Below are 24,584 nucleotides of genomic sequence, written 5' to 3'. Positions count from 1 at the left end.
ACGCTCTAATAAAATATTATGATCGACGGTATCGAAAGCAGCGCTAAGATCAAGAAGCAGCAACATCATAGACATCCGAGGCTTCTGTTTTTATTTACCATTTACACAACGTGCCAACTTCACTGGTTTTGGGGTTTGTAATTGAAAAGGCACCTTCAACTAATAAAAGAGTCATGTGGTTGCCAGGTGTTTTGTGTTTAAGGAGAAAGAGCTCCACCTCCTGGATTGATTGCGAACCTCATACCACGGCTGTCGTTGTTTGGACAGGTCATGGTGACCAACGTGACGTCGCTTCTGAAAACAGTGAAGGCAGTGGAGGATGAAGCCACTCGCGGGACGAGGGCGCTGGAGGCCACCATTGAGTGCATCAAGCAGGAGCTGACAGTAAGACCGCCTGACAGGCCGGATTTCTTCTTTTGTGGTGATGAAACGCAGCCTCTCAGTGAGTCGGCCTGAAAGAGGGTCAGAGATATTTATGTCTATTATTCTGAACTAAACAACCAGGCTGCTCTCTTGATCCAGTTCCTTCCCTCCCAGCCATTGCAGGACAGACCTTATCATGACGCACAGCCACAGACCGTTAGAAAGAAAGATGATTTCCAGAGTTTTTTTTTTACAGCCAGTTTCTTATCATAAGTCGCAGAAGTGAGCTTGTAACTCTCACTTTTACCGCCGTCCGCTCTCTGTGTTTTTATTTTTCTACCTGTCGTGTGCACGTCTCATTTTTCGTCACAGGTGTTCCTGTCCAAGGAGGTTCCGGACAAGTCCGCCACACCTGACGAGTTCATCCGTATGACAAAGGGCATCACCACGGCGACGGCCAAGGCGGTGGCAGCGGGGAACTCGGCTCAGCAGGAGCACGTGATCGCCACCGCCAACCTGAGCCGCAAAGCCATCTCTGACATGCTGACGGCCTGCAAGGTGCTCTCCCAGACCAGACCCTCTGGCGGCACACGTAAAACTGTGACCTTTTATGCATTCCAAGCAGACCCTTTTTCAAATGTTCTTGTAATCAGACCATGTTTTCGGTACATTAGATGGAATCTTTACCTGACATCAATCAATCAATCAATGTTTACTTATATAGCCCTAAATCACGAGTGTCTCAAAGGGCTGCACAAGGGAAAGAAAAGAAAAAACTCAACCCAATGGGGTGACAATGAGAAACCTTGGAGGGGACCGCAGATGTGGGGACCCCCCACTGGGCGACCGGTGCAATGGACGTCGAGTGCATCTAGCATAATATTGTGAGAGTCCAGTCCATAGTGGATCTAACATAATAGTGAGAGTCCAGTCCATAGTGGATCCAACATAATAGTGAGAGTCCAGTCCATAGTGGATCTAACATAATATTGTGAGAGTCCAGTCCATAGTGGATCTAACATAATAGTGAGAGTCCAGTCCATAGTGGATCTAACATAATATTGTGAGAGTCCAGTCCATAGTGGATCTAACATAATATTGTGAGAGTCCAGTCTATAGTGGATCTAACATAATAGTGAGAGTCCAGTCCATAGTGGATCTAACATAATAGTGACAGTGTAGTCCATAGTGGATCTAACATAATATTGTGAGAGTCCAGTCTATAGTGGATCTAACATAATAGTGAGAGTGTAGTCCATAGTGGATCTAACATAATATTGTGAGAGTCCAGTCCATAGTGGATCTAATATAATAGTGAGAGTTCAGTCCATAGTGGATCTAACATAATAGTGAGAGTGTAGTCCATAGTGGATCTAACATAATAGTGACAGTGTAGTCCATAGTGGATCTAACATAATATTGTGAGAGTCCAGTCCATAGTGGATCTAACATAATAGTGAGAGTGTAGTCCATAGTGGATCTAACATAATAGTGTGAGAGTCCAGTCCGTAGTGGATCCAACATAATAGTGTGAGAGTCCAGTCCATAGTGGATCTAACATAATAGTGTGAGAGTCCAGTCCATAGTGGATCTAACATAATAGTGAGAGTCCAGTCCATAGTGGATCTAACATAATAGTGAGAGTCCAGTCCATAGTGGATCTAACATAATAATGAGAGTGTAGTCCATAGTGCATCTAACATAATAGTGTGAGAGTCCAGTCCGTAGTGGATCCAACATAATAGTGAGAGTCCAGTCCATAGTGGATCCAACATAATAGTGAGAGTCCAGTCCATAGTGGGTCTAACATAATATTGTGAGAGTCCAGTCCATAGTGGATCTAACATAATATTGTGAGAGTCCAGTCTATAGTGGATCTAACATAATAGTGAGAGTTCAGTCCATAGTGGATCTAACATAATAGTGAGAGTGTAGTCCATAGTGGATCTAACATAATATTGTGAGAGTCCAGTCCATAGTGGATCTAACATAATAGTGTGAGAGTCCAGTCCGTAGTGGATCTAACATAATAGTGAGAGTCCAGTCCATAGTGGATCTAACATAATAGTGAGAGTCCAGTCCATAGTGGATCTAACATAATATTGTGAGAGTCCAGTCCATAGTGGATCTAACATAATAGTGTGATAGTCCAGTCCGTAGTGGATCCAACATAATAGTGAGAGTCCAGTCCATAGTGGATCTAACATAATAGTGAGAGTGTAGTCCATAGTGGATCTAACATAATAGTGAGAGTCCAGTCCATAGTGGATCTAACTTATATAATAGTGAGAGTCCAGTCCATAGTGGATCTAACATAATAGTGAGAGTCCAGTCCATAGTGGATCTAACATAATAGTGAGAGTCCAGTCCATAGTGGATCTAACATAATATTGTGAGAGTCCAGTCCATAGTGGATCTAGCATAATAGTGTGAGAGTCCAGTCCGTAGTGGATCCAACATAATAGTGAGAGTCCAGTCCATAGTGGATCTAACATAATAGTGAGAGTCCAGTCCATAGTGGATCTAACATAATATTGTGAGAGTCCAGTCCATAGTGGATCTAACATAATAGTGTGAGAGTCCAGTCCGTAGTGGATCTAACATAATAGTGAGAGTCCAGTCCATAGTGGATCTAACATAATAGTGAGAGTCCAGTCCATAGTGGATCTAACATAATATTGTGAGAGTCCAGTCCATAGTGGATCTAACATAATAGTGTGATAGTCCAGTCCGTAGTGGATCCAACATAATAGTGAGAGTCCAGTCCATAGTGGATCTAACATAATAGTGAGAGTGTAGTCCATAGTGGATCTAACATAATAGTGTGAGAGTCCAGTCCGTAGTGGATCCAACATAATAGTGAGAGTCCAGTCCATAGTGGGTCTAACATAATATTGTGAGAGTCCAGTCCATAGTGGATCTAACATAATATTGTGAGAGTCCAGTCTATAGTGGATCTAACATAATAGTGAGAGTTCAGTCCATAGTGGATCTAACATAATAGTGAGAGTGTAGTCCATAGTGGATCTAACATAATATTGTGAGAGTCCAGTCCATAGTGGATCTAACATAATAGTGTGAGAGTCCAGTCCGTAGTGGATCTAACATAATAGTGAGAGTCCAGTCCATAGTGGATCTAACATAATAGTGAGAGTCCAGTCCATAGTGGATCTAACATAATATTGTGAGAGTCCAGTCCATAGTGGATCTAACATAATAGTGTGATAGTCCAGTCCGTAGTGGATCCAACATAATAGTGAGAGTCCAGTCCATAGTGGATCTAACATAATAGTGAGAGTGTAGTCCATAGTGGATCTAATATAATAGTGTGAGAGTCCAGTCCGTAGTGGATCCAACATAATAGTGAGAGTCCAGTCCATAGTGGATCTAACATAATAGTGTGAGAGTCCAGTCCATAGTGGATCTAACATAATATTGTGAGAGTCCAGTCCATAGTGGATCTAACATAATATTGTGAGAGTCCAGTCCATAGTGGATCTAACATAATAGTGAGAGTTCAGTCCATAGTGGATCTAACATAATAGTGAGAGTGTAGTCCATAGTGGATCTAACATAATAGTGAGAGTTCAGTCCATAGTGGATCTAACATAATATTGTGAGAGTCCAGTCCATAGTGGATCTAACATAATAGTGTGAGAGTCCAGTCCGTAGTGGATCTAACATAATAGTGAGAGTCCAGTCCGTAGTGGATCTAACATAATAGTGAGAGTGTAGTCCATAGTGGATCTAACATAATATTGTGAGAGTCCAGTCTATAGTGGATCTAACATAATAGTGAGAGTCCAGTCCATAGTAGATCTAACATAATAGTGAGAGTCCAGTCCGTAGTGGATCTAACATAATAGTGAGAGTGTAGTCCATAGTGGATCTAACATAATATTGTGAGAGTCCAGTCTATAGTGGATCTAACATAATAGTGAGAGTCCAGTCCATAGTGGGGCCAGCAGGAGATCATCTTGAGTGGAGAAACACAACAGTTCAACTTCACACAAAACAAGACAGTTACAAAATAGAACAAGACAAGAAATGCAATGTAATTTCACGAAATCCCATGTAAATCATGCAACAAAAATACTACATGGGAGAAACAGGGAGGACATTCAACACAAGGAAGAAAGAACACCAGAAAGAATGTGGAAAAAGAGACAACTGGAAGGTTTACAAGAAGCCTAAAACACAAATCCAAACAGGAAATCTTAAAATCAGCCATATCAGATCATTGCAAAATAAATAACCACATCACGGCAAAATCATCGGCACATAAAGTAAGACATTCAAACCATGGATTAAGGAGGCGATCGAACTAAAAAAGTGGCTTAATGAAACCATCAATCGGGATGAGGGAGCATACCTGGGACTACCTCCTCCATTAACCATCAAGCGGCGCGGGGGGAGCCGACCAGGTAGACTTGACAGGTCTGCCTGGTTGGCCACGCCTATGAGAACAGCTGATAGGAAACACATCAAAGTGGTCAGGTGACCCTTCTGAAGAAGACTGCAGACGACAGTCCAAACATGTCAGGTAAAGATTCCATCTAATTTACCGAAAGTATGGTCTGATTACAAGAAAATTAGAAAACAATATCTGAATAAGAAGACATAATGAACCTTTTTGAGCAGACCGTATATACCCGCCTGGCATTTACCTTGCAGTCTCCCAAATCCTCCTTGATATCTGGCCAGGTTTGTGTCTCCTTTAAATGTTTGCCAGAATCTTTTATTCTCTCTCGCTTTCAGAAAGCAGCACACCACCCGGAAGTGAGCGAGGACTTAAAGTGCAAGGCCCTCCAGTACGGCTCAGAATGCACCACGGGATACATCAACCTCTTGGAACAAGTTTTACAGGTTGGAATACGGGAGTCACCTTTGTTGTGTTTGACTACCCTATTTTTCGGACTATAAGGCGCACTTAAAATCCTTTCATTTTTTCAAAACTCGACAGTGCGCCTTAGAACCCGGTGCGCCTAATGTACGGAATAATTCTGGTTGTGCTTACTGACCTGGAAGCAATTTTATTTGGTACATGATGTAATGATAAGTGTGACCAGTAGATGGCAGTCACACATAAGAGATACGTGTAGACTGCAAGATGACGCCAGTACACAACACCAAAACTTTAAATGTTCCATTGAGAATATAGAACATTACACACGGCGCTCAAAAATCTGTCAAAATGTTTTTAGTACGACTTCGGTAAGCTATGAAACCGCACCGCTTGATGAATTGTCGGCACATTAAACATACAAGTATTTTTATGGTGTGTGTATTAGGACCGTAAATGGCACCTATTAGCAGACATATATTGCAATATTATGCAAAAGCAACTTTTCTTACCTTCTGGTACCTGCTGATCTGTATTTGGGATCTGCATAAGTCCGCAATTGTAGTCTTTATCTTCTCGTTATGGGACATTCATCCTCCACTGTTGCAATTTCTAATATAAAGTAGTGTAAAGTTCTTCCTTATATCTGTCAGTAAACTCGCCATGAAAGCACTAAAACATTGCACACTCTTGGCATTCTCTCCATGAGCTTCAAGAGGTAGTCACCTGAAATGGTTTTCACTTGACAGGTGTGCTTGAAGATCATGGAGAGAATGCCAAGAGTGTGCAAAGCAGCAATCAGAGCAAAGGGTGGCTATTTTTGAAGAAACTAGAATACAAAACATGTTTTCAGTTATTTCACCTTTTTACACAACTCCACATGTGTTCATTCATAGTTTTGATGTGACAATCTACAATGTAAATAGTCATGGAAATAAAGATTGAATGAGAAGGTGTGGCCAAACTTTTGGCCTGTTCTGTATGTAAGAAAAAGTACAAATCATATTTCCATTCAATTGACAATTATTATTATTATTATTGGTGTTGACTTTGTCCATATGTGTTCAGGTGGTGCAGAAGCCCACTCTGGAGCAGAAGCAGCAGCTGGCTGTCCACTCAAGACACGTGGCAGGGTGTGTGACGGAGCTCATCCAGACAGCCGAGGCCATGAAAGGTAAAACCGTGGTGACATATGCTCGCCCACTCCCACGCAACACAATCATTAAAAGGTCGCATCCGTGCGTCAAATATTTCTGGTATTTATGCCGTAACCTGATTCTGAAACAGACAATATCCACACTTCGGGGTAAATTTGGGGTGTCAAACTCATTCTCATTGAGGGCCACATCGCAGTAATGGCTGCTTTTAGAGGGTCGCTTTTTTTAAATTAACTTACCGTATTTTTCGGAGTATAAGTCGCTCCGGAGTATAAGTCGCACCGGCCGAAAAATGCATAATAAAGAAGGAAAAAACATATATAAGTCGCATTTTGGGGGGAAATGTATTTGATAAAACCCAACACCAAGAATAGACATTTGAAAGGCAATTTAAAATAAATAAAGAATAGTGAACAACAGGCTGAATAAGTGTACGTTATATGAGGCATAAATAACCAACTGGTATGTTAACGTAACATATTATGGTAAGAGTCATTCAAATAACTATAACATATAGAACATGCTATATGTTTACCAAACAATCTGTCACTCCTAATCGCTAAATCCCATGAAATCCTATACGTCTAGTCTATTACGTGAATGAGATAAATCAGGGGTGCTCACACTTTTTCTGCAGGCGAGCTACTTTTCAATTGATCAAGTCGTGGGGATCTACCTCATTCATATATATAATTTATATCTACTTATTTATGAAATATATATTTTTGTCAACAAGTTAAAGGTGTTTATGATAATGCAAGCATGTTTAACACATACAGTTAATATTGTTACAAAATTAAAGGTGTTTAATGATAATACAAGCATGTTTAATACATATAGTTAATATTGTTAACAAGTTAAAGGTGTTTAAAGATAATGCAAGCATGTTTAACACATATAGTTAATATTGTTAACAAGTTAAAGGTGTTTAATGATAATACAAGCATGTTTAACACATAGTTAATATTGTTAATAAATTAAAGGTGTTTAATGATAATACAAGAATGTTTAATACATATAGTTAATATTGTTAACAACTTATAGGTGTTTAAAGATAATACAAGCATGTTTAACACATATAGTTAATATTGTTAATAAGTTAAAGGTGTTTAAAGATAATACAAGCATGTTTAACACATATAGATTCCTTTCTTTCATGAAGACAAGAATATAAGTTGGTGTATTACCTGATTGTGATGACTTGCATTGATAGGAATCAGACAGTGGTGCTGATAACGTCCGCATTTTCGAATGGAGGAGAAAAAAATTCTTCCTTTCTGTCCAATACCACATGAAAGTGGTTGGTTTTTGGCATCTTATTTGTCCAGCTTCCGTACTCCTTTGTATACACTTTACAAGAAATACATTGTCGGCAAACGCCGTAGCTTGCTAGCTTGTGCACGCCAGCTTTCTGAGACTCTTATTTTGTTAGCGCAACTGTGCAACTGTGCAATCGGTCTTTGTAGTTTTGACGACAGGTACGGCGCCAGAGTCTGTTGAAATAAAGTGTTTCTCGCCTTTCAGTCGCTAATTTTAATGAGCTGGCAGCAGCCAGCGTCATCTCAGAAGACCCTCGGGTGCTGTGAATGTCAATCAAGTGACGTCATAGTGAAGATTTATGATCGCTCATTTTTAGGACTATTTTTTTAATGCCTGGCTGGTGATCGACTGACACACCCTCCGAGATCGACCGGTAGCTCGCGATCGACGTAATGAGCACCCCTGAGCTAAATAATATTATTTGATATTTTACGGTAATGTGTTAATAATTTCACACATAAGTCCAAACTATGAAAAAAACTGCGACTTAAAGTCCGAAAAATACGGTACATTATGCATGCAGGTAATAACCTGTGATTAATCATGATTCATGGAAATGCATATGCATTGGATTATTCAATTTTTTTATGTATAACTTGCTTTAAAATCATAAATAAAGGTGGCAAGCAGATATTTAACTATTTGTTTTTACCTTACAAAAATTGTTTTGCAATACAGTATATAATAATATAATTGGCATGATCAGATACTATTAAAGTTTAAAATATGAATTATTTTCTTGCGGTCAAAATTGAAAGAATGAATGCATTTAGTAAAAGAATTAAAATAAAAAAGTATTTTTATGGAAATCCATTTTTTCCAGGCTTTCGCAGGCCACATAAAATGAAGTGGCGGGCCAGGACTGGCCCCAGGACCTTGGGTTTGACGCCTGTGTGCTAAATGATTCCCATTAGGAGTAGACTCGGTTTATTATAAGCGACTTTGGGTTTGGTTTTTTGTTTTATTCAAAGTCACTTGCAAATTTAGTGAGTCGCTGGTTCCGTTATTATTGTATTTAGCTTGAGTAGTAGCTTATTTTATATACACTATGTACATGACACTATGTACACGACTATGACCATGATGACTCCAAAACAGAATGAGAAAAAATATATATGTAATGTAAATATTACATAAGGTTGTGCAATATTGGGCATTGGTGACAGTGACATCACTATTAAGAATTTCCCCTCATCATTTATACAATAAAAACTATTCACTTTTACTACAAACATTTCCATACAAAACAGTCTAAAAATATTTTGTTTAAAAAATGTTAAGAAACATTTTTTATATATTAGTGCTGTCAAATGATTTTTTTTTTTTTATTAGATTAGTCATGCTTTTGAATTTGGATTATTCATGATTAATCACAATAGACCACACTTTTTGTGCAGGCAAGCTACTTTTCAATGGACCAAGTGGAGGGGATCATTCATATATATCATTTATATTCATTTATTTATGAAAGAGAGGTTAACAAGCAGTGTTGGGTTAGTTACTGAAAAACAGTAACTAGTTACAGTTACTAGTTACTTTATTTCAAAAGTAACTCAGTTACTAACTCAGTTACTTACACCAAAAAGTAATGCGTTACTGTGAAAAGTAACTAGTTACTTCTTCTACTTTTTTTTTTTAAAGCTCCCATTAATGCCCTTTTAGCCTTCATTTCAGTACTGTTATTGCACTGGAGAATAATACAATCTGTTGATCAACTTGACATGCATTTGCATCACTCAACTCTGCTAAGCAATGTGGTCTACATACAACACACAAAGACAAAGATATGTTTCAAAGGGCCAATTTATTTCAGGCCAGAACAAATTGACAAAACTATTTTAAATAGCTGCAACATAACATACATAAGTAACAAACAGCATAATAACACTAACACTAACACTAACCACGTTAAACCCAGATTCCGAACTAATAAAGGTCTTAACTCATTCTCTTTCTATGCCACTTCAATATGGAATGCACTCCCAACAGGTATAAAAGAAAGGGCATCTCTATCCTCCTTCAAAACCGCACTAAAAGAACACCTCCAGGCAACTACAACCCTAAACTAACACCCTCCCTTTCACATAATACCTCTTCGGATTGTAAATAATCAAATGTAGACACTTTTTCTTATACTTTCTGATCTCTCTCTCTGTGTCCACTACTTGCTATACATATCCTACCAAGTCAGTCCTACACTGTTTCAATGTCCATTTCTCTGATTATATTATTGTTGATGACTGAAGTGTTGATACCAACCAACCTTACCCCCCCCCTCCATATCCCACACCCCGGATTGTAAATAATGTAAATAATTCAATGTATATACTCTGATGATTATCTTGTGTGATGACTGTATTATGATGTTAGTATATATTTGATAGTATATATCTGTATCATGAATCAATTTAAGTTAAGACCCCGACTTAAACAAGTTAAAAAACTTATTTGGGTGTTACCATTTAGTGGTCAATTGTACGGAATCTACTAATAAAAGTTTCAATCAATCAATCAATCAACAACATAGCTGTAAAGCTGGCTTCACCTAAGGAAGGCACACGTGACATACACAAAGCCTAACCAGGCAGATTTGAATTGATGTTTTGGGCAGGAGACGGGATCTTTGATCCAAGACACAACTTACATTTAACTAAAATGTTCTTTTCTTTGTGCTCGACAAAAGAAAAGAAGTGAGAATATCTCATACTTGTCAACCCTCCCGAATTTCAGTGCCTCTCCCTGGGACAACCATTCTCCAAATTTCTCCCGATTTCCAGCCGGACTTAAGGCACGCCCCCTCCCGGTCCGTGCGGATCTGAGTGGGGACAGCCTGTCGTCACGTCCGCTTGGCCAACCAAAAAGTAACCACAGAACACTATACCGTATAGTCGTATAGTGTTCTGTGGTTACTTTTTTGTTGGCCAACGGTTTACGTTGTATTGCGCACCCCCCTCCCCTCCCCTCCCCTCCCCACACTCAGACACACACACACACACACACAGAGAGCGCAGAGGAAGAATCAGAAGCAGGTCTCTGCTTCGCTGGAATAAAACACACTCAGATCCTCAGTTTCTAGCCGATACTACATAAAAAATAACGTAAAATAACGCAGTAACGCATCATGTAGTAACGGTAACTGAGTTACTGAATGTAAAAAATAACGCGTTAGATTACTAGTTACCGCCGAAACTAACGGCGTTACAGTAACGCGTTAGTCCCAACACTGTTAACAAGTTAAAGGTGTTTAATGATAATACAAGCATGTTTAACATTTCTTTTTTTCATGAAGACAAGAATATAAGTTGGTATGATTGTGATGACTTGCATTGATTGGAATCAGACAGTAGTGATGATAACCTCCACATTTTCAAATGGAGGAGAAAAAAAAGTCCTCCTTTCTGTCCAATACCACATGAAAGTGCTTGCTTTTTGTTTGTCCAGCTTCCATACTCCTTTTTGTACACTTTACAAGAAATACATTGGCGGCAAACGCCGTAGCTTGCTAGCTTTCTGAGACTCTTATTTTGTTAGCGCAGGCAGGATGAAGCAGCGCTTTTATTGTGAAGACAGAAACTGTGCAGTCGGTCTTTAGAGTTTTGACGGCGCGAGAGTCTGTTGAAATAAAAAGTGTTTCTGGCCTTCCTGTCGGTCGTTTTTTTTTTAATAATGATCCGGCAGCAGCCAGCATCATCTCACAAGACCCTCGGGTGCCGTGAATGTCATTCAAGTGACGAAAGTGACGTTTTGGTGAAGATTGATGATCGATCATTTTTAGGTCTATTTTTTTAATGCCTGGCTGGCGATGGACTGACACACCCTCCGCCATCCACCGCTAGCTCGCCATCCACGTAATGTCCACCCCTGCTGTAGAATACTGAAATCGGACCAAACAGGACTCCCCGTTTCAAAGTGCTCCCAATGAAGCTGCACTGTGACACAAACATGTTTGAGTGATGCCAGCTGAAGCTGCACTAAGTCTGACAGCGGTCATAGATTGTGTTTGGATGAGAATTAGATTTCCGAGTGACCCGCTGGGACTATCTACTTGGTCTCTCTAACCTGGTCTCTCTTTCCCTCTTCCCTCTGCTTCCCTTGCTGCCTCAGACGGAGGTAAGTGGGCTATGTTGTCTTCTGTTCCCTAGCACAGTGTTTTTCAACCTTTTTTGAGCCGAGGCACATTTTTTTGCGTTGAAAAAATCCAAAGGCACACCACCAGCAGAAATCATTAAAAAACGAAACTCAGTTGACAGTAAAAAGTTGTTGTCGCAATTGTTGGATATGACTTTAAACCATAACCAAGCATACATCAATATAGCTCTTGTCTCAAAGTACGTGTACTGTCACCACCTGTCACATCACACCCTGACTTATTTTGAGTTTTTTGCTGTTTTCCTGTGAGTAGTGTTTTAATTCTTGTCTTGCGCTCCTATTTTGGTGTTTTTTTCTCTTTTTTTGGTATTTTCCTGTAGCAGTTTCATGTCTCCCTTTGAGTGATATTTCCCACATCTACTTTGTTTTAGCAATCAAGAATATTTCAGTTGTTTTTATCCTTCTTTGTGGGGACATTGTTGATTGTCATGTCATGTTCGGATGTACATTGTCTTTGCTCCACAGTAAGTCTTTGCTGTCGTCCAGCATTCTGTTTTTGTTTACTTTGTAGCCAGTTCAGTTTTAGTTTCATTCTGCATAGCCTTCCCTAAGCTTCAATGCCTTTTCTTAGGGGCACTCACCTTTTGTTTATTTTTAGTTTAAGCATTAGACACCTTTTTACCTGCACACTGCCTCCCGCTGTTTCCGACATCTACAAAGCAATTAGCTACCTGCTGCCACCTACTGATATGGAAGAGTATTACACGGTTACTCTGCCCAGCTCTAGACAGCACCGACACTCAACAACAACACATTTGATTGAATTATTTATTTCAAACCTGCACAGTACATCAACACACATTTTTTTTTTTTTTTTTTCTTTTTTTACATTTTGGCAGAGACATTTATGCAAGGCTTGAAAAGGGGTTGGATGAAGCAAATGCTTATAATATCCCAACCCCTCTCACTCACTCCACATTTAACATAAACAATATAATACAAGAACAATACTATACAAACAAAAACAAGAAGAGCTCCTGTACACTAACAATACAATAGTACCACTGTTACTATGAGACAAGACAAGATGAGACAAAACACACACACGCAAACACACACACACACACACACACACACACACACACACACACACACACACACACACACACACACACACACACACACACACAGGCCCAAACACTCTCTGACCATACACCTCTCTCTCATCGCTCTGTGCTGAGGGCATCACTCTCTTTCCTCCTCGTACTTCTTCAGTACTTCTTTTTTAAACAGTCTTTTAAATGTAATCATGTTAGAACAGGTTTTTAACTCGTCCCCTAAGTTGTTCCACAAACTGACTCCACGCACTGAAATGCACATTGATTTTAAAGTTGTTCTAAATTTAGGAAAATATAATTTGTTGTTTCCTCTTAGACTGTAACTATGGTGAGCATCTCTATCCTGGAATAGGTTTTGTATATTGGATGGTAGAGAATTTTGGGATGCCCTAAACATAATTTGAGCAGTTTTAAAATTGACCACATCGTGCAGTTTAAGTTGCTTTAACTCCATGACTAGTGGATTTGAACGATGTCTGTAGTGAACATTGGACACAATCCTAATGGCCTTTTTCTGCAGAGTGACTAAAGGCTGTAGATGAGATTTATAACAATTTTCCCCACAATAGTTTAAATACGACATAATAAATGAATGATATAATAACAGCAGAGCATTGGTGTTCAATAAATGACATGATCTCCTCATCATTCCAACACATTTAGCAACTTTTTTCCTCAGGTAATTTATATGAGGCTTCCATGAGATATTTTCATCTATTACCACTCCTAAGAATGAATTTTGTTGAACATATTCTATTGGTGTATCATCAATAACAACCCTGATGGGTATATTACTTTTGCGATTGCTAAAGAGCATGATTTTGGTCTTCTTTAAATTGAGAGACAATTTGTTTGTATTAAACCAAGTTTTTAACTTGATCATCTCCTCAGCTACAGAGGCCAGAAGTTGCTTTACGTCGTCACCTGCACTGTAATGGTTGTGTCGTCAGCAAAGAGGATGAACTTCAGCATTGTTGATACTTTACATATTTCATTGATATACATTATAAATAGTGTGGGTCCCAGTATCGACCCCTGGGGGACTCCACAGGTTATGTTCATGAATGTAGATTGATGTTGGTCGATCTGAACAATCTGCTGTCTCTCATTCAAGTAGCTCTTCAGCCATTTCCCTGCCACTCCCCTTATGCCATAGTTTTCCAGTTTATTTACCAAAATCTGGTGATCAATGGTATCGAAAGCCTTTTGCAGGTCAATAAAAATTCCTATAACAAATTTGTTTTTCTCGATACCATTAGTAATGTTCTCTATTAGATCACTTAAAGCTAATGAAGTTGACCTATTTTGTCGGAACCCATATTGACAATTATATAATAATAACATCATTTGCAGACTATAATTACTGGTTTGCAAAAAATTATTTTAACCCAAATAGGTGAAATTAGATAATCTCCCACGACACACCAGACTGTATCTCAACAGTGGTTGAAAAACACTGCCCTAGATCAACTTTCGCACCGTCAGAAGGGGGGTAGAGGAGCGTAGACGGCTGGAATGAAGGCGGGGGGTAGGGCAGATTTCCCCTGAGCTGAACATAATCTAGGAAAACACCGTTCCATCTGCCTTAGCAAGCTGTTCCCAAACTGCTAGCTTTTATAGGCCCTGTAAAAAGTCCCATCAAAAGCCAATCGCTTCCTTTAGTTTCTCTTATTTAACTTTGAGGCACTGCGGCAAGCGTGCCCGACACACAAGTGGAGGTCTGATTAGTGTTTAATCAAAGGTTGTCGCTACAAGACGGAACACCTTTCATTTCAGGATCCGAGTGCGTGGACCCCGAGGACCCCACCGTCGTGGCAGAGAGCGAGCTCCTCGGAGCCGCCGCCTCCATTGAAGCGGCTGCCAAGAAACTGGAGCAGCTGAAGCCCAGAGCCAAGCCCAAGGTACGCCCTCGACATACAGTACAGGCCAGGAGTTAAGACACGCCGTCTCATTCAATCTTTATATACATGACTATTTACATTGTAGATTGTCACATCAAAACTATGAATGAACACGTGGAGTTAGTATGTACTTAACAAAAAAAGGTGAAATAACTAAAAACATGTTTTATATTCTAGTTTCTTCAAAATAGCCACCCTTGTTAGCATAAGCCACGGTTGTTAGCATAAGATTGGCAATAAAAGTTAAAAATAGCATCTGACTTTGTGTGACTTCTTCTGGAGGCTACAATACATTATAGTACTTTTATTTGTTTTGACATAAAAAAAACATATTTCTAAGGTGTGGCGACTATAGCTTCAAGCACACCTGTGAAGTGAGAACCATTTCCGGTGACTACCTCTTGAAGCTCATGGAGAGAATGCCAAGAGTGTGCAAAGCAGTAATCAGAGCAAAGGGTGGCTATTTTGAAGAAATGGGAATGTGAAAACGGGCAGCGCGTGCATGTGCCTCACAATACGCAGGTCCCGTGGGTTGGCCCTGTGATGAGGTGGCGACTTGTCCAGGGTGTACACCGCCTTCCGCACGAATGCAGCTGAGATAGGCTCCAGCACCCCCGCGACCCCGAAAGGGACAAGCGCTAGAAAATGGATGGATGGATAGAATATAAAACATCCATCCTTCCATCTATCTTCTTCCGCTTATCCGAGGTTGGGTCGCGGGGGCAGCAGCCTAAGCAGAGAAGCCCAGACTTCCCTCTCCCCAGCCACTTCGTTCAGCTCCTTCCGGGGGATCCCGAGGCGTTCCCAGGCCAGCCGGGAGACATAGTCTTCCCAACGTGTCCTGGGTCTTCCCCGTGGCCTCCTACCGGTCGGACGTGCCCTAAACACCTCCCTAGGGAGGCGTTCGGGTGGCATCCTGACCAGATGCCCGAACCACCTCATCAGGCTCTTCTCGATGTGGAGGAGCAGCGGCTTTACTCTGAGTTCCTCCCGGATGACAGAGCTTCTCACCCTATCTCTAAGGGAGAGCCCTGGCACCCGGCGGAGGAAACTCATTTGGGCCGCTTGTACCCGTGATCTGGTCCTTTCGGTCATAACCCAAAGCTCATGACCATAGGTGAGGATGGGAACGTAGATCGACCGGTATGTCCATCTCACGATCCACTCTTCCCCCACTCATGAACAAGACTCCGAGGTACTTGAACTCCTCCACTTGGGGCTGGGTCTCCTCCCCAACTTGGAGATGGCACTCCACCCTTTTACAGGCGAGAACCATGGACTCGGACTTGGAGGTGCTGATTCTCATCCCAGTCGCTTCACGCTCGGCTGCGAACCGATACAGTGAGAGGTGAAGATCCTGGCCAGATGAAGACATCAGGGCCACATCATCTGCAAAAAGCAGAGACCTAATCCTGCAGCCACCAAACCAGATCCCCTCAACGCCTTGACTGCGCCTAGAATTTCTGTCCATAAAAGTTATGAACAGAATCGGTGACAAAGGGCAGCCTTGGCGGAGTCCAACCCTCACTGGAAACGTGTCCGACTTACTGCCGGCAATGCGGACCAAGCTCTGACACTGATCATACAGGGAGCGGACCGCCACAATCAGACTGTCCGATACCCCATACTCTCTGAGGACTTCCCAAGGGACACGGTCGAATGACTTCTCCAAGTCCACAAAGCACATGTAGACTGGTTGGGCAGACTCCCATGCACCCTCAAGGACCCTGCCGAGAGTATAGAGCTGGTCCACAGTTCCACGACCAGGACAAAAACCGCACTGTTCCACCTGAATCCGAGGTTCGACTATCCGGCGTATTCAGTACACTTGAATAGACCTTATATAAAACATGTTTTCAGTTATTCCACCTTTTGTTGTGAAGTACATAACTCCACGTGTTCATTCATAGTTTTGATGTGACAATCTACAATGTAAATAGTCATGAAAATAAAGATTGAATGAGAAGGTGTGTCCAAACTTTTGGCCTGTACTGTATTTTTGCTAAAAAAAAAAAAAATCCGCAGGGACCCACGTCGGCCCGTGGCGGGAAATTGTGACATTATCTTTTCTTAGATGAACGTTCCTTTGTTCCGACTCGCACAGCTGCTCCGTGTAAACTTCCTCCAACGTTCTTATTTTGAGCTCCGTTGCCAGGAGACGCAAATTACACTCCTCCGGCATAAGTTGGACTGAGGTCAAATGGGTCTGATGGACTTGAACGGGAGGGCTTTTGTCTTATTAAACATTTGTTTTATTTAGTGTTGCTCATGTCCCAACTAAGCTGAGTATCAGTGTTGCAGTATTCTAATGACAACATACATGTGGGGTTTGTTTTTTGGATCCTTGGAGCCCACCTGTATCTCTTCCCTTTCCCACTTCCTGTCCACTCTGTAATTATAAGACCAACCTCTTGTCTGTGTGGTGTATTTAGGTCAGCCCACTTTTAATAGAAACCCTAATGCTCTGTCTCATACTCTAATTCCATTTATCAGGCCTTTGTTTTTTTTACTAAAGGAGATTAGTGAGTAAAATGCTTTTATGTCAGTGTCTCCCTCTAGTGGTCTAACAGCATGCATGCAGAGTCAACCTGGATCTTTCCCAATATTTCCTCATGTGACATTACTTCATACTTGCCAACCTTGAGAGCTCCAATTTCGGGGGGGGGGGGGGCGTGGTTGGGGGCGTGGTTAAGAGGGGGGAGTATATTGACAGCTAGAATTCACCAAGTCAAGTATTTCATATATATATATATATATATATATATATATATATATATATATATATATATATATATATATATATATCAAATCAAATCAAATCAACTTTATTTATATATATATATCTACATCCTGAAAATATGGAAACAAAACTGTGTTTGGATAATTGATACTTCAAACTTGCATAAATAAATCTTAAGGAATATAACATAACTTGGCTTCTGAGAGCTTCAAAATGTAATGAATAAAATGCTAAAGTTGTTGATGAACAAGCAATTATTTTTAATAATTAAATATGGTCATTTTAAATGAATTATTATGATAATATAAAATTAATTATTTCAAATATGTTGGATGTAATAAGGAGTCAGAAAAAACCCCCCAAAAATACAATTAATTTTGATGTTTTTAGCAAAATATAGTAATTTTTTTTAATTTTTTTTAATTAATAAATATATTTATTTTTAGGTAAGATAAACATAATATTACAATTTGTCTCTAGTCTGGATGATTTAGTTCTTGTCACCTTGTTGTCCTCCCGTCGTGAAAAAAGGCTGTCCTCACTCAGGTCCGCATGGAGCTGGAGGGGGGGCGTGGCCTCCAGCTCCGTCTGAAAATCGGGAGATTTTCGGGAGAATATTTGTCCCGGGAGGTTTTCGGGAGAGGCGCTGAATTTCGGGAGTCTCCCGGAAAATTCGGGAGGGTTGGCAAGTATGCATTACTTCAATTTATATTCCTTACTAGCGAGATTTCATTACTTCAATTTATATTCCTAACGAGCTAGCTTTAGAAAACAGATAATAGATTTTATTTATTTTTTTATTGTCTGCCCCGCCAAACCATGTGTTGCTATTGCGGAGAGACAAAAACATTTAGTTCGTTTAAGCTGGTAAGTGACGAGGGCTGCAAAATTCCGGGAATATTCAAAGTTGGAAACTTTCCATGGGAATTAATGGGAATAAACATTGAATGCAACATGCTCGATCTTGCAGCATGATTAATAGCTAAAACAACCTGATTTAATGCAAATTCAGTAGAATTTCGACCCTGCACTGTGCATTCCTCCATCACATGCACAGATCATTCCCAGCATGCTACACACTACAGCAGGGCTATTGAGGCCACACTAGTATTTGAGCCCAAGGACTTCATCCAGTCAGGTAAGTGTTGATGATATTACTGGGGTAAATATATTTGATCTATGGTATTTAAGTTGAATAGAGGTGTAATTGTTACTGTATGACTGTAGACTACTCCAGCAGACTTCCATTCTGTTGTCATACAAGAATGTAGGTTATAGTTTGATTTAGCATGCTGATTGAGTGTTCATTTATTCATCTAGCCTATTTCTATTCATTTGTCCATCAGTAAAATATTTTTAAAGACTACTCCAGTTGTTTAGCTGACTATTTATATCAGTGTGTGGCATTGCATTAGCATACCTGCCAACTACTCCGGTTTTCCCGTAATTAGTACGGTTTTCATCAACCTATTCTGGGTTACGGTTGCAGTGATTAAAAAATACGGTTTTTCATTAATTAAAAAAAAAAAAAAAATTTAAGTTTTATTCACGAAATTGCGTAACAACAATGACAATCGACACTGCTTCCCGTAACTTCCTATCGAGCCATTCCGAATGCCATGCGCGAGGCTATTTATAGCACCGCTGCCAAGCACGAGGCACCTGTTGCCATTGTTTCCAAACGAGCGAACGATCATGGAATCAGCCGGAGAAAAATCGCAAACGAGTCTTAAACCGAAAAGAAAACTGCAGTCATTCCGTGAAGAATATTCAAAAGCCTATCCGGGAATAATTATCCGTTCCAAAAAGGGTGAAAACTACGCGAATTGCACCTTGTGCAGACAAGATTTTTCGATCGGACACGGAGGAATTAGCGATGTAAAAGACCACGTTGGGACAAAAAAACACAAGTCTAATGCCGTTGCTAGCGATACTGCAATTGAATTGTAGTTCCATGCTAATGATGCTATTGAATTACATTTTAATGAAGTAAACTTATCATAAAGTTACCATATCATTTTTGCAGTATGATCAATCTGATAGAATACATTTCGATTTTAGCCACAAAAAGGTAATGACACCAATGTTATCTATTGGAATTGTTTAGTACTGTAAAACTGTTAAAAGTATTTATACTATTTATGCTTTCAAGTCCAAGTTGAAGAAATCTTGTTAAATGTTGACAGCATAACTACCAAAATACAGAAGTATGTCCTTAATATTTTTTCAGTGCTATTTCTGTTGAAAAGTTAAAATGATTACATTAGAGATGTGATGTGCCACTTTTCAAGTGTCTGATGGCTTCAATTAATTTTCATTCATTTTTCATATTTTGAATTCTTTTGAAAGGCTTACAAAAAAACTACATTTGAATTATAATTCCATGCTATTGACAGGACTATTAATTTTAATGAAGTTAGCTTACCATGTTTACAGTATGATAATTGTGATAGAAATGTGAATTTTAGGCACAGAATATTTTTTACAATTGAACAAGGCAGTAGATTATACAAGCTTGGACAGAAAGTTAATAATGACACCAATTTTTTTTTTTAATGGAATTGTTTAGTACTGTTTTACCATTTGTTTACTGTAAAAAGTGTTTATACTGTTTATACTTTCAATTAACAAATTGAAGTCTTGTGAAAGGTTGACAGGATAACTGGCATTAACTGTCAAAATAATTTCAAACTATTGAAGTTAGCTTACAGAATAAACATGTCAATCAACCCATATGATTTTTGCTGTAATATTTTTGTTTTGAAAAGTCACTGTGACTGATAGAAAAGTGATGGTTTTAGCAACATTTTAACCTGTCTGAATGCTAATAATCATTTTGCGTCGGGGGGCGAACCTGAACTCCCCACCAGGACTTTGTCCTGGACCTACCGGGGCCTGCGGCCCCTGGACCCTGGCTACTAGGTTTTTCTGATTTCAAAAGTTGGCAGGTATGCATTCGGTGTTCTACAAGAATAAATAAATACAAACAGAATAATGCCACGTACACCATCTGATGTGTGGAGAGACATTTCACCCCAACCAATGTAGGCGGAAAGGCTGTGTCATTTGCAAATACTGTGCAAAGAGCCACGTCAAAAATGCCACAAAGGTGCAGCAGCATATATACAAGTGCCCAATAATATATCATTATTGTAATTCCCCATTCATTCCCATTAGAGGGGAGGAGTATATTTACAGCTAGAATTCACCAAGTCAAGTATTTCAGATATATGTATATATATATAAGAAATACTTGACTTTCAGTGAATTCTAGCTATATATATATTTTTTATTTTTTTTATTTTATTATATATATATATATATATATATATATATATATATATATATATATATATATATATATATATATATATATATATATATATATATATATATATATATAATAAGAGAAATACTTGAATTTCAGTGTTCATTTATTTACACATATACACACACACATAACACTCATCTACTCGTTGTTGAGTTAAGGGTTGAATTGTCCATCCTTGTTCTATTCTCTGTCACTATTTTTCTAACCATGCTGAACACCCTCTCTGATGATGCATTCTGCTTCGTCTCCTTGTTGTGTGCGCAGTTGTGCACTGCACTTTCTAAAAGCCGTAGATGTAATTGTCACATATGCATGTACAGTAGATGGCAGTATTGTCCTGTTTAAGAGTGTCACAACATTGCTGTTTACGGCCGACGAACTGCTTTACGGTAGACGAAAACGTGACTGCTGTTGTTGTGTGTCGTTGCCGCGCTGGGAGGACGTTAATGAAACTGCCTAACAATAAACCCACATAAGAAACCAAGAACTCGCCCTCCATCATTCTACAGTTATAACGTGATTGGGCAGGCACGCTGTTTATATTGTGGGAAAGCGGACGTGAAAACAGGCTGTCGACACGTCACTCAGGTCGCATGGAGCTGGAGGGGGCGTGGCCTCCAGTTCCGCCTGAATTTCGGGAGATTTTCGGGAGAAAATTTGTCTCGGGAGAGGCGCTGAATTTCGGGAGTCTCCCGGAAAATCCGGGAGGGTTGGCAAGTATGTGAATAAGTGTACGTTATATGAGGCATAAATAACCAACTGGTATGTTAACGTAACATATTATGGTAAGGGTCATTCAAATAACTATAACATATAGAACATGCTATACGTTTACCAAACAATCTGTCACTCCTAATCGCTAAATCCCATGAAATCTTATACATCTTGTCTCTTACGTGAATGAGATAAATATTATTATTTGATATTTTACGCTAATGTGTTAATAATTTCACACATAAGTCGCTCCTGAGTATAAGTCGCACCCCCGGCCAAACTATGAAAAAAACTGCGACTTATAGTCCGAAAAATACGGTAATTCCCCAGCCGTACACTTTAGAGCAGACCACGTGCGGTCCGTTAAGATTTTCAATCCGTTTGACATCATTTTTTTTAGACCTTTAACATCAAAACTGTAGCCGCCATTATGATGTTTTTAAATGACCGTAAGTCTTGAATTATAGCATACTTGCCAACCCTCCCGGATTTTCAGGGAGACTCCCGAAATTCAGCGCCTCTCCCGAAAACCTCCCGGGACAAATTTTCTCCCGAAATTCAGGCGGAGCTGGAGGCCACGCCCCCTCCAGCTCCATGCGGACCTGAGTGACGTGTTGACAGCCTGTTCTCACGTCCGCTTTCCCACCATATAAACAGCTAATGATCGAGGGCAAGTTCTTGGTTTCTTATGTGTGTTTATTGTTAGGCAGTTTCATTAACGTCCTCCCAGCGCGGTAACAACACACAACAACAGCAGTCACGTTTTCGTCCCCCGTAAAGCAGTTTGTCTGCCGTAAACAGCAATGTTGTGACACTTTTAAACAGGACAATACTGCCATCTACTGTACATGCATATGTGACCCACCCATAATGTGTCACATTTTTGTGTTGATTTATTTATTTTATTTTGTGGTTTGAATTCGTTTTTGGAGCTGTCATTACAGATTTATCAGTATTCACATTGGTCAGTAGTTTCTTCCCAATTGAATGCTATCACCTGCAGACCGGAAGTGTCTTGTCATTCTGATGAGCGCGACCAGTATGTGAACAATTGAAACGTCCTGTGTGCTTTTTCTTCCTGTGTAACAGGTTAGTTTTGGTGAATCAACTCACTGAATAATATCCATGGGATCTTTATAAGTTTAAGTACACATTCTGATGGTGGAGCCTAACTCTAAAGTGTTTGTGAGTTGTAGTTTGTATTTGTGAATGAATCCAGTGCACAGCTGCAGTAATCAATACAAAAAGGCGACGTGAGTGCGCAATGTTTATATAGGAACTTCTGATCCTAATGCAGACTCCCAAATTAGAGCTCCCGTTTTCTTATTGATTTTATAATGTATATTTGTATAATGTGTGTGTTCTGAAATAATGACAGAGAATAGAACAAGGATGGACAATTCAACCCTTAACTCAACAATGAGTAGATGAGTGTTATGTGTGTGTAAATGTGTAAATAAATGAACACTGAAATTCAATTATTTATTTTATTTATTTATATATACATATATATATATATATATATATATATATATATATATATGTATGTGTGGGGGAAAAAAATCACAAGACTATTTCATCTCTACAGGCCTGTTTCATGAGGGGGTTCCCTCAATCATCAGGAGATTTTAATGGGAGCATTCACATACCATGGTTTGTATAGGGCACAGAGTGGGTGGGTACAGGCTGGCGTAGGGGCGTGGTGATTGGCTCATGTGTTACCTAGGAGGTGTTTCCGTCTGTGGCGGCATGCTGTTACAATTTCGCTGCGCTTGTTGAGGGATGACAGGTCTGGATGGTAAATATTAAACAGTTTCTCTTTCAAGCATAGGTTGCATCTTTTATTACCACTATTGTAAGGTGTGCTGGATGCGAGAATTTGCCATGTTATTGAATATTCAACATTATTGTCTTTGAGGTCCCAAATGTGTTTGCTGAGTTCTGTGGTATTCCGCAGGTTTTGGTTCCTGAAAGAAGCCTTGTGATTGTTCCATCTGGTTTTGAACTCTCCCTCGGTTAATCCTACATATGTGTCGGATGTGTTAATGTCCTTGCGTGTTACCTTAGATTGGTAGACAACTGATGTTTGTAAGCACCCCCCGTTGAGAGGGCAATCAGGTTTCTTTCGACAGTTGCAGCCTTTGTTGGTTTTGGAGTCGCTCTGTCCGTTGGCCGACGGCTCATTTGCAATTGTTTTGTTGTGGTTTGAGATAATTTGTCGCATATTGTTCATACAGCTGTAGCTCAATTTAATGTTGTTCTTGTTGAATACTTTTCTTAGGATGTTGTCTTTGGGAAAGTGTTTGTCAATCAGATTGAGGAATTTGTGTCCAATGTTAGTTGAGACGTTTTTGCTGTATGGGGGGTTGTACCAGATGATGTCGTTTCGTTTTCTGTTCTTTTTTGGTTGGTTTCCTGGCGTGGGTTCATAGGTGAGGGTGAAATTGTATCCGCTTTCATCAAGGGCTTTTTGGTACGGGGGGGTTGCTTGGTCAAATTCAGCTTTGCTAGATGATATATATATATATATATATATATATATATATATATATATATATATATATATATATATATATATATATATATATATAGCTAGAATTCACTGAAAGTCAAGTATTTCTTATATATATATATCTTAACCACGCCCCCGACCACGCCCCCACCCCCCACCCCCCACCTCCCGAAATCGGAGGTCTCAAAATTGGCAAGTATGAATTATAGAAAGTATTTCAATGGTTGAAATCCACGCTTTTGAGTGTGATAGTTTTTGGTTTAGTCTTTATTTGCACAGAAACATTAAGCTCACAGACAGATATGTTCTGCAGCGGATTATAGCTAAATAGCTCATTTCCATCTGCAGTCCCTGGTTACCTAAATTAAAGATATACAAAAATCATGCAATAAAATTATGCTATAGCATGTAATCAAATTAAGAAAAGTCATACAATGCCCTTTCATTGACAGATACTTATACATTACAACCACCCCTCCTTTACATCATAACTAGA

At 39.6% G+C, this 24,584-nt stretch overlaps 1 protein-coding gene across 1 annotated transcript in view; it reads left to right on the top strand.

Moving 5' to 3' along the window:
- Positions 1-24,584, top strand: part of tln2b (talin 2b) — a 415,773-nt gene that overhangs the window by 366,386 nt on the left and 24,803 nt on the right. The window contains exons 48-52 of the mRNA XM_072913901.1: positions 268-384; positions 736-921; positions 5,122-5,229; positions 6,275-6,380; positions 14,667-14,791. Of these exons, the coding sequence (XP_072770002.1) occupies positions 268-384; positions 736-921; positions 5,122-5,229; positions 6,275-6,380; positions 14,667-14,791 (642 nt within the window). The remainder of the gene's footprint in view (positions 1-267; positions 385-735; positions 922-5,121; positions 5,230-6,274; positions 6,381-14,666; positions 14,792-24,584) is intronic.

This window comes from Nerophis lumbriciformis, linkage group LG10 (assembly GCF_033978685.3).
Source record: "Nerophis lumbriciformis linkage group LG10, RoL_Nlum_v2.1, whole genome shotgun sequence".
In the NCBI taxonomy this organism is placed as follows: domain Eukaryota; kingdom Metazoa; phylum Chordata; class Actinopteri; order Syngnathiformes; family Syngnathidae; genus Nerophis; species Nerophis lumbriciformis.
Note: the sequence above shows the minus strand (reverse complement) of the source record. Positions and strands in the feature narration are given on the sequence as shown.